This window comes from Ipomoea triloba, chromosome 4 (assembly GCF_003576645.1).
Source record: "Ipomoea triloba cultivar NCNSP0323 chromosome 4, ASM357664v1".
In the NCBI taxonomy this organism is placed as follows: domain Eukaryota; kingdom Viridiplantae; phylum Streptophyta; class Magnoliopsida; order Solanales; family Convolvulaceae; genus Ipomoea; species Ipomoea triloba.
Genome location: NC_044919.1, coordinates 10280365 through 10292377, shown reverse-complemented (window position 1 = coordinate 10292377; position 12013 = coordinate 10280365). Strand labels below are relative to the sequence as shown.

The following is a 12013-nucleotide window of genomic DNA, read 5'->3' as shown; positions in this document are numbered from 1 at the left end:
GGAGAGTTTCTATGGAAGAAAACCTAGAGAGAGAAACTAAAAAATGAAAAGTGTTCACGTTCAGTAGTCGTAGGAAACACTCATGGTGTGAGGGTCATCGTGACTCCCTATACCAATTTTCGGGTTCCAGGGTTCACGCTGGTGATCAAGGCGTGATTGCCAGCGTGACCCCCTAGAACCTATAAGCTGGTCTAGCAAGTCACAATGGACCACTTCCATTGTGAAGTGCCAGGCCAGTTTGCGGATGTTAGGCCCTCACGTTGGTGGTCACAACGTGAGCCTAACATCTGAAAGCTGCCCATTGTGGTCACGGGGGAGTTCACGATGCGAAGTCCACCGTGACCACCTCTAGAAGCCACTTTGGACATGGACTTCACTCCTTTGCTCCATGCCATGCTCTCGAGCCTCTATTTTGCCCTTTTTTTTATCTTGATATCTTCCAGAGTTGTCATTTTTTTTCAGCTTGTGCAAGCTCAGGCCCAACCTTTTCTTCCTACAATCACAAACACATCAAATTAAACATTGTTCCACCATACTCCCCTAACATTTCAAGAAAAATCAAGCATATATGAAGCAGAATTATAAGCCATTTCATGGCTTATCATCTATGTACTATATATCAACCCAATGGGGTAGCTCAAGTGGCAAGTGAGCTCTCTTTGTGGGGAGGAGTTTCAGGAGAACCTGGGGTCAATTTCTACTAGTGATAATTCCTCCTGGGCCAGTTTTTGTGCCTCCCGGAGCGAACGTGGACAGTGACCTAATTGTACTTTTTTTGGTTCAGTGGCTTAATTGCATTTTCAAGTTACGTTCAGTGACCAATTTGAACCTTATTCCTTTATAATATCATATTTATAATGGTTTTCTTGAATCTCATTTAGTTCGGTAGAATATGATGCTCAATTCATCAATATTTAATTTTTAGGAATTTCTGAGCAAATATGACAGAACATGAAATTTGTGACATGGTGAGAGTACTTTTGTCACATCTCTTTCATATAGAGCTCAATTGAGGCGATTCTGTTAGGCGTCTGTCGGGTTGATTGTAACAGAACAGATGCTATATTGTAACAGAGTCAATAGTATTAAAAGAAGAGTATGTATTCTTATTATTTCGTAATTTGCATGGCTTAAGGGAACTCAAAAATAGACTGTTTTTAGCCTACTACCTCTGATATTTTCACAACTACAAGATTAATTCACATTGCAAACTTAGAGTTTGACTCTTACTCAAGAAGAGACTTACCCTAGAACTCTTTAACATGGCCTTGAACCTTCAACCTTGGAATTGCATTTGTAATTCAATCCTCTTATTAAAACATATACTTTTAAAAAATAAATAATTAAGCAAGTTGAGAGGTTGTGGGTTTGAGTCTCAGTGGAGATGATATTGACTCTTTGTGCTTTAGTAAGTTGAGAAGATAATTATAAACATATACTGCATTCTAATCAAGTACTAAAACAAAGTATGGAAAAAATAGCGTATATATATATATAATACATATTACGAGGGCAGTAACATATTTTAATGTTTATGTATAAGATATTTATAAACCGCCACGTGAATGTATTACCTACGCATACATACTAAGTAGCTCTATAAATTATAGAGTTCTCAACCCCCACTTCCCCCATTATTATATTGCAAATCAGAGCTACCCAAAATCCCAAATACAAACACACAACTACATACTCTGTATAATTAATAATGTCTCCAGCACCAAGTTTTCCTATCAAGGTTGGCCACATTGATGATGTCCAAGAATTGGGGAAGACTAAGCCATCTTATATTCCTGAAAGGTTTGTTAGGAACATGACAGAAAGACCAACACTCAGTACTACTCCTCCTTCATGTGACCTTAAAATCCCAGTCATAGATTTATCCAAACTCTTCAACGAAAACAACAACAGTTCTCAAGACTTCCTCTCTGAACTATCCAACCTCACCCTTGCTTGTCAAGAATGGGGATTTTTTCAGGTATTATTAATTTATTATTGCTTCTTTCTTCTTCATAAATACTATCTATATGGGTTACTAATTAAGTTAATATGCTTTCATGAATCTTAGAGTATAGTAGTATCTATACTAATTGAAACAGCTGCCCTGTCTCAACAAACAATTCTTTTTTTTTTTTTTTTTTTTTTTTTGTTTTCTTGTGGTGTTATACATTTATATTTTGTATATTATATGCTATACGGTCCTCACTTATGTGGGATGAGATCAAGTGCTTACCACTTACACAAAAAACTATGGCCACGTTGCTTGGTAAATGACTGTTAGCGGATAGTTGTTAGCTGATTGGATTAGAGAGTATGACTAGTTGATAACATTAGCTGATTGTAGAAAGGTGTTTGATAAATTTACTGTTAGTTGATAGCTATTTGGTATAATTTCTTTTTAAAAAAAATTGTTTTGAGTAGCGTTTTGAATTTTAGCATCTTGGAGTTACAAAAAGCTTATTAACCAAACACTTGTATTGATTTTTTTAATCAAGTCAAACAGCTAATAGTAGTCAAATAAGTCAAAATTGTCTGATAAAATCAGTCAATATTTTACCAAACAGGACCAGCTTTTGGCATAGTAGTAAGCGCTGCATTCTAACAAAGTTCGAATATAGGGCCTTTTGACTGTTTTGATAACGACAAATTGAGAGATGTGTTCTGCCTCAAACTGATTTTGCATGTTATATGTTCAACAACTCTAAAACCATTTATTTATTTATTTGTTGGAGGTGATAAATCATGGGGTTGAGGTGAGCTTGCTGGAAAGCATGGAGAGAATGGCTATGGAGTTTTTCATGATGCCTTTGGAGGAGAAGCAGAAATATCCAATGGCTCCTGGAACTGTGCAGGGATATGGGCAAGCATTTGTTTTCTCTGAGGAGCAAAAGCTTGATTGGTGCAACATGTTTGCACTTGGACTAGAGCCCCAATACAGTAGAAACCCTAAACTCTGGCCCACAAAGCCAGCTGCTTTCAGGTACTACCTTAATTAGCTTTGTTTGCATGTGAATAGGTTAAAAACCTACGGATTGCACATGATTTTGCCTTGTCCATTTCAATATATGGAGGAGTACATGTTTATACTTAACCTGTTTTAGGTAAAAATCCAACTGTTGTTCAATGCTCATTTGGTAGCTTTACTTTTATATATGTTGTGTGTCAAATCAAGCACTATAACATGCATAAGTTGGGTGTTTTTCGATAAATTAAATTCATGTGAAAGTAATTTCTAAAAAGTTTTTGTTGGGAATAACTTTTACCGAAAAATTAATTAACATGTTTGATGTTACTAAACAAATAAATTCTTTGAAAAATTATTTCAGAAGCATCTATTTGTTTAAACTTGATATAAGTAAACAACAAAGGGAACTAAAAGACAACAAATTAAAGTAATTAGATAGAAGTTTCACGTTCTTAGTTACCTGGAAAAAGAATTTGGTTATTAGAATAAGATATCCACATGTCAACTAATCGCGTTTCGGGGCAATTCTAGTCAAGTTGGCTAAGTCGTTGATTTGGTAACAACAATTTACAAGTTCGACTCTCAGCCTCCTATTAGTCTTCTTGATTTGAACCAGCTATATGCAACTTAAACTGGTTTATCTCTTTGACCTTTTTTGTTTGAACTTGTCAGCTCTGTGCAACCTAAACTGGTTCATTTTCAAACTTTCTTATCTACCAAACTCTAAATAAAAACCATGGTCTTGGTACTATATAAGTCTTCAATTTAATTTGTTTTACGAAAGATTACATGTTTATGTTGCATTTTAGATGTACCAAAGAAAAGAAATTTAGCACATACAAATTACACATGGTAATGACAACATATTCAACCTAGGAGGACCAAAACATTGATGTTTTGTTGACTACTCTGATATGGTGCAGTGAAACAGTGGAGGCATACTCAAGAGAAATAAGGAAACTATGCAAGAAATTGTTGAAATACATAGCCACAAGCTTAGGGTTGGGTGGGGATGTGTTTGAAGAAATGTTTGGAGTGGCTGTACAAGCAGTAAGGATGAACTATTACCCACCATGCCCCAGACCAGACCTTGTGTTAGGGCTCAGCCCCCACTCTGATGGAAGTGCCATTACAGTGTTACAACAGGGAAAGTGCAGCAACTCAGTTGGACTTCAGATACTCAAGGACAATGCTTGGATTCCTGTTCAGCCCATCCCAAATGCCCTTGTCATCAATATTGGAGACACCATAGAGGTAATATACATATATCCTTGGGAAAAATATGATTTGTGGGCACCTAGCACTACTGAGCCTTCTTTCATTGTGATTTACCTCTACACCATCATGTCGGGTCGGGTGTGAAGGTTCTGAGGACGGAGCTGAGGAATTTCGTCTTTTGTGGGCAAGAAAAATATTATTTTAGTCCCTCAATTTATGCAGCTCGATAGTCATTTTAGGCCCTATCTTTAAGTTATTGCAGAATACATCCCTAACTTTACCAAAAAGTTGTGGTTTTTGTCCTTTGAACATTGAAATCGTGAACCTCCGTTAGCAACGAAAACACATTGATATGTGATTTTTACCAAAACTTAACGTAGAATATGAGTTGAAGAGCTTCACAGTTCCGTTGCTCTAGGGACGAAAATAACAATTTTTTTTATTGTAATTAAAGTTAGGGGTATATTTTGCAAAGGCTAAAAGTTAAGCCCGAGTCTCTTCCCAATCAGGGTTGATATTATTGTTGAACAGATACTACAGACCTACAGTAGGTTAAAGTATATTAATACATCCCCTTCCAATACATGCATATACCCTCTTTTTTTTTGGGTAATAAAGTTACCTCTCATAATCTCTTCCAAGAGAAGAAAGCCCATTCTTTTTGACATTTTTGTGTTTAATGATTCCATTGTCAAAATTGTGAACATATAGGTTCTAACAAATGGAAGATACAAGAGTGTGGAGCATAGAGCAGTGACAGACAAAGAAAAGGACAGGCTCTCAATTGTCACATTTTATGCCCCAAGCTATGAAATAGAGGTGGGGCCAATGCCAGAATTAGTGGATGAAAGCAACAACCCCTCCAAGTACAGAAGATATAATCATGGAGATTACAGCAGACATTATGTTACCAACAAGCTTCAAGGCAAGAAAACCTTGGAATTTGCCAAGATTAATAATTAACTACTGTAATAACTAATCTCACAATTGTTGCCCTATTCGTAACATAATGTCATTAATGTAGTTCAACACTTAGCTTCCACTTACATGAACTATATATACAGTTCACACTTGGAACTGTATATGTACTGGAAATAATGCAAGTTGGAAAGCTGGGAGATAGATGTAATTTACCAATTAAGTAATCAAGACACTATGCATCGGATAATCTCAGTCAAGTTGATTGGATATTTGGCTCGGTAAACACAAGTTTTAAATTTTACTCTTTGTGGGAGTGTCTATTTGCCTTATTGGATTGAGCTGATTTGCTATGAACAACTTAAACTAGTTTACGTCCTTTGTCGGCTGAATCACAAAAAAAGTTTCACCCAAAACTTTCAAATAACAACCGTATACTTTTCCCTAAAGCAAAAACACTGTGCAAGTTGGAAAGCTGGGATAGATGTAATTTACCAATTAAGTAATCAATACACTATACATCAGACAATTCTACTCAAGTTGATCAGACATTTGACTCGATAATCACAAGATTCTAAATTTTACTCCTTGTGGGAGCTATCTATTTACCTTATTAGATTGAGCTGATTTGCCATGAACAACCTAAATTAGCTTTCGACCTTTAACTGTTGAATCACAAAACGAGTTTCACCCTAACTTTTAAATAATTAACAACCACATACTTTTCCATAAAGCAAAAACACTATGTATCATTGATGAAGAAAAGTTTCTAACTCATCCATCCATTTATATATATATTGATTGATGCCATCTTTGACTTTATTTGTCCAGATCTTTAAAACTCCCTCCTTTTATTTATTTATTTAAAATAAAAAATTGTTGTCCTCTCCCATCTCTAAATTTTTAATTTTGTTTGTACTCAGCTTTGATCTACCAATTAAGCTTATTTGGGTATTCAATGCTTATCCTTATTTCTTATCCGAATCTGCAAACTGCTGGCATGCTGTCTATCATGAAAGCGAAGGGTCTCCAGAAGTTCTCTTCGCACATTCGATCATCCACAGTTCACTTTCAGTCTCAAATTATTTCAAATTAGATTTAGTTTAAATCTGGATGGAAATTGAATATTATATATATATATATATATATATATATATATATATATATATATATATATATATATGGATGAGATCAAGTGAAAAAAGGTGCAGAGATAAAACATGCAAAGAGATTTGCGTCGTTGCATTTTTTCACACGCATAGTATAACTTTGTGCACTTGTAGTATGAAATTGATGGACTTAGTAGAGAAATTGTGCATTTGTAGTGTAAAAATTGTACATTTCAAAGTTAGAAAATTTATTAAAATAGCCCAACTTTTAAAAAAACAAAAAATTCTTTCATTCCTGTACTCGGTTGGCTACCTCAAGTGCGGTTGTGTGGTTAAATATGAGCAATTGATATTGCCTAAATCAATGTCCAGGATTAACAGTGATTAAAAAACTTGCGGTGACAATTTGGTCTTTTTGCATCTAGGTCAAATTTAAGGTATGTGATTTTTCCTTCTTAAGATGCGTGGGTTTTGTACTTAAGGTGAGTGGTTTTTGTACTGTGTGTCTTAAGGTGCGTCAGGTGTTGGAAAACTTAAGTGTGTCAATCTAAAGTTTTAGGTGCGTGATTTTCCTTTTTAAGGTGCGTGATTTGTGTGCTTAAGGTGCGTTAGTTGTTGAAACTTAAGATGCGCCGGGCTAAAGCTTTAAATCCATAGTTTTCATTCTTAAGGTGCGTGATTTGTATGCTTAAGGTGCGTTAGTTGTTAAAACTTAAGGTGCGCCATTTTAAAATTTTAGATGTGTGGTTTGTATTCTTAAGTTGCTTTGTTTGTGTGCTTAAGGTGCATGATTTGTGTACTTAAGGTACGCAATATTAAAACTTTAGGTGTGTGGTTTATGTTCTTAAGGTGCTTTGTTTGTGTGCTTAAGGTACGTCATTTGAATACTTAAGGTGCATCTTTTTGTGCTAACAGCACAACCTCACGGGAAGATATATTTGTATCTGATTCACTCCATATATATAATATATATATATATATATATATATATATATATATATATATATATATATACTTAAACGTGGTCGCGCCTTCCCGTGAGGTCAGTTCGGTTTAGGTCGGTGTTCCCGTGACTCCGTGAGTTCACCTTTCTCCATGAGTCCGTTGATGAGCACAAATGATGAGTGTAAAAAGGGTGTAATGTCGTTCCGATGAGGATTGGGGCTATGGCACGTAATTGTGTAAATTACCAGGCACTAGAGTATATGAATTAATAGAATTCAAGCAACAAAGACTGAAGGATGTGAAATAAAAGAAAGCAGTTGATTAAGGTGTAAACTGTATGATAAAGGTATGGGCCAGATTAGGGGGATTGTAACCTTGATGTTCTAACAAACTCAGAATTAGGGAAAGAATAATTAACCAAGGGATATATGGGCAATGCACAAAAGAATTCTACTCAGCTACTTTCGTAATCAATAAGAGAATTAGGCTAAAATTGCCCCACTATCGTGATGCATCAATCATAACCTTAAGCACCTAAGCATTGTAAGCCCCCAAAATTACCTCTACTTTCATAGCAGGAAAATTAGGTTGAAATTGGTAAGGCTCGAGGTCTCCATCCAACTGTCGTTGTAATGATTCCCTCTCCTAGACTAGCAATTAATTCTGGCCACAAACCAATAACTAGTGCAAAGAAATCCCCGAATCAACATAAACTCTAGGTAAAAGATTCAATCCCTTTATGCAATTAATTACCAATTGAACATCAAGATTAACAATGGATCCCTAATCCAAACCCATAAACGAACTACTCCCGTATGATAGGAGTAAACAAAACAAAGCAATAATTAATAACCATAAAGATCATAAGAAATAAAAGGGAAGAGAAACTTAACTGATAAAGAACAAATCCAATCTTCAATCTTTGATTCCAATCTTGAAATTAACTAATCTAATGTGAAACTAATCTAAACTATGCTAGGGAAAATATAAACTAAAAGCTAGGGTTCAGAACTCTGTAAGGGAACTTTCTGCAATTGTAGAGAATAGGTAGAATATATAGGAGATATATAGGCTTTGGCCCATTAGGCAACTTCTAATTCTTTTTCCATTTGTATTATTGTTTCCTTTCTTCCTTGTAATTCCCTGTTCTTCCAGAACTCCAAAATGTTCCAAAATTCCTCCTTTGTTGTTCCTTGTAGATAATTCAACACTTGGACAATATAATACACAAACAATTCCCAATTTCACTAGGATAAGGGAAATACAATTAAAATAAGGGGTGAATTATTGTATAAAATAGAAGATATCATCCGTGTCGACAGATTTAGGCTATTGAATACTTGAGATCAATGGTTTAGATTTGACCAAATGTGCAATTGTGTACTTCACTTGCAGTTCGTATTGCACAGTTGACAAAATCTAACTTGCAGTTCGTATTGCACAGTTGACAAAATCTAAGCCTAGATATATTCACACGGACTCATATAACAAAATGAACTCATTTGATCACTAATATATATATATATATACACACACATACGTCACAATGAATAAAAGAAACAATGATACAAGAATTACACGCTTCCCTTGATTGATGGCTTGGACTTGGGTATTTTTCATAGTTATCGGGAAGTTAACATATATAATTGTTGATCTTTGTTTTGATGTTTTCTTATGTCATGTTTTGTTTGATTATGAGAGCATTCTAGACTCCAGCTGATGTTCGCCACCTCTTGTATTTGGACAAGGAACAAATCTTGTTTATCAATAAAGTTTCTTGTTTTCTTTCACAAAAAAGTCACAACCAACCTAAAATGAAAGTTACTCTTTTTTTTAATCAATGAAAAACACAACTTTTAGGCATGTATACTCTCTCTCTCTCTTGGAAAACTTTACCCTTACCAATTTGGTTCATTTCCTCTTCAATTCCCTTCCATCTCTATATTTCCACCATCTTAACCTATGTTTAGTTGAGGTCTATGTATTGTCCTTTCTTATAGGTTGATGATACACTTAATATATATATATATATATATATATATATATATATATATATATAATAAATGTACAACTCAATTATATATTAATTTAAATTTTTAGTTGGTGTTGATAACAAGGTGATAAGAAAGTCTAGAAGAAGGGGTAGAATAGCCTTTCTTTCAATTTGGGGCAAAACACATTTTTCAATTTAGTATATATAAGAAAAAAGTCATAAGTTCGAAGCGGTCACCCAATAACAGAGACTTTAATTTGTGTCCACATGTAACTTGACCCATAATACATATAAATGTATTATGTATAGTTCAACTATCAGCTTAGCTTTTTAATTGAGACAAAACATATTTTTCAATTCTCCCATTTTATTTCTTTTGATGTTGCTAATTTACGAGAGAATGTCAAAAAGCATGAAAATAATTGTTTAACATGATAATTGAAATAGGTAATAATTAATAACTTTATTAGGCGAAATTAAAAGTTTAGACAAAATATTAAAACTAGTATATATAATCAATGAACCGTTTCAAAATTTAACTCTTATCCATACATATATTTTATATAAAAGGTTGTGACATGGAAATATCCATACATATATTTTATATAAAAGGTTGTGACATGGAAATAATTAATAACTTTATTAGGCAAAATATTAAAACTAGTATATATAATCAATGAACCGTTTCAAAATTTAACTCTTATCCATACATATATTTTATATAAAAGGTTGTGACATGGAAATATCCATACATATATTTTATATAAAAGGTTGTGACATGGAAATAATTAATAACTTTATTAGGCAAAATATTAAAACTAGTATATATAATCAATGAACCGTTTCAAAATTTAACTCTTATCCATACATATATTTTATATAAAAGGTTGTGACATGGAAATATCCATACATATATTTTATATAAAAGGTTGTGACATGGAAATAATTAATAACTTTATTAGGCAAAATATTAAAACTAGTATATATAATCAATGAACCGTTTCAAAATTTAACTCTTATCCATACATATATTTTATATAAAAGGTTGTGACATGGAAATATCCATACATATATTTTATATAAAAGGTTGTGACATGGAAATAATTAATAACTTTATTAGGCAAAATATTAAAACTAGTATATATAATCAATGAACCGTTTCAAAATTTAACTCTTATCCATACATATATTTTATATAAAAGGTTGTGACATGGAAATATCCATACATATATTTTATATAAAAGGTTGTGACATGGAAATAATTAATAACTTTATTAGGCAAAATATTAAAACTAGTATATATAATCAATGAACCGTTTCAAAATTTAACTCTTATCCATACATATATTTTATATAAAAGGTTGTGACATGGAAATATCCATACATATATTTTATATAAAAGGTTGTGACATGGAAATTATATTGTAGTCTATCCTATTAGAACATCTACAATAGTAGTTATTTGATTATTTTTGGTATAGTACATATACACATGGAGGAGACAAAGTCAAAGAGAGAGAAGAAAACTGATCCCATGCAAAATGTGATTTTTTTTTTGAAAATAAAGAAGCTAATTCATTAATCATAGGCTGAAACGTTTACAATAAAGATCCATGGAATGGTCAAACATTCCTTACAGTCAGACATAGAAACGACTTCCCTAACATAGAAAATTTGATTCGCAGACTGTTTCACAAATTTGAAGCTGAATTCTTTGAAGGAACTTAAAGCTTCTTTAATAATTTGGTCAAACGTACCCAAGACTGACACAGGTTGAATAGTCTTGCACACCACCTGAGTATCTATTTCCATTCTTCTATTCATTGACAATATCTCCATCGGGTTGAACTGCATATCATAGTTCATAGGAGTCTCTTTTTCATTGTCATATTTGTCACCCAGGATGAGATTCACGTACGCTATGACTAGTATTATCGTTTCACGCATTATGAAAAAAAGAACTCGCCAAGTAAACGAGAGGAAGAAACTCGTCAAAACAACGAGAGGAAAAACACAAAACCTGCAAACAAAATTAAACCAATAAAACAAAGCAAAGGGAAACAATAGTGCGAACATAAGAGAGCGACCGGTAGCGGTGAAGATGGAGGAGAAAACCGTGAATGCAGAAAAGACAATGAGGGTGGACGTTGCCTGAGGTGGAGATGGCAGCAGGGGAAGACGATCGGACGCTTCACGGCGGCGGCGGCCGTGAAGAAACCAAAGATAAGGGAACTTCAATAGGTAGGGTTTTGCTCCTCAATTTTCTTTTCTATTAGAAGCAAAATGTGATTCTTAGTACAGTAAATTTGCAAATGAAAAAGGATGGAATGGCGCGTCAGGCGCGCCGGACAATACCTTATATATATAAAATCAGATTTATTTGTTTTTTTTTCTTTTCCTCCCATTTTCTCTTTTCTAATTACACTTACAAAACTCAAAAACTGCAAAAAAACTCCATTGATAAGGATGCTCTTACACATTAATCAATGGAAGCCTGTGGGGCATAATGTTTGCAAGCTTTTTATGGCAGCTCTACCTAATTAGTGATGTGTGCATGAATGCTTTGTTGAAAAAAAGTGGTTTTTGAGAAAACACATGATTATATTATAAGGTTGATATAGATGATTCTTTCAAAAAAAAAAAAAAGGTTGATATAGATGATCCTAATAAGGAAAGGAAGACTGAAACATTGAGTGGACGGAAAGTAGATTAAAGCTAGGCATTGGCACTCCATTGTTCAAGGGAAAGGGAATCTACTTTAGTTTTATTTTGAGTGGATGGAGATTAAGTCACATTATTATGTATATGATATATGTCCACTATATATCAGTCTACATCAATTATTGGCATTGGTAGGTACGACAC

The 12013-nt window shown here is 33.8% G+C and overlaps 1 protein-coding gene across 1 annotated transcript; it reads left to right on the top strand.

The window, feature by feature from the left end:
• The first annotated feature begins 1620 nt into the window (after positions 1 to 1620).
• On the top strand, positions 1621 to 5373 carry LOC116015014 (protein SRG1). The gene is made up of 4 exons (XM_031254997.1): positions 1621 to 1978; positions 2733 to 2980; positions 3889 to 4219; positions 4895 to 5373. Exons 1-4 carry the CDS (start codon positions 1709 to 1711, stop codon positions 5144 to 5146), a joined length of 1101 nt encoding a protein of 366 aa, XP_031110857.1. The 5' UTR covers positions 1621 to 1708; the 3' UTR covers positions 5147 to 5373.
• Positions 5374 to 12013: the final 6640 nt, after the last annotated feature.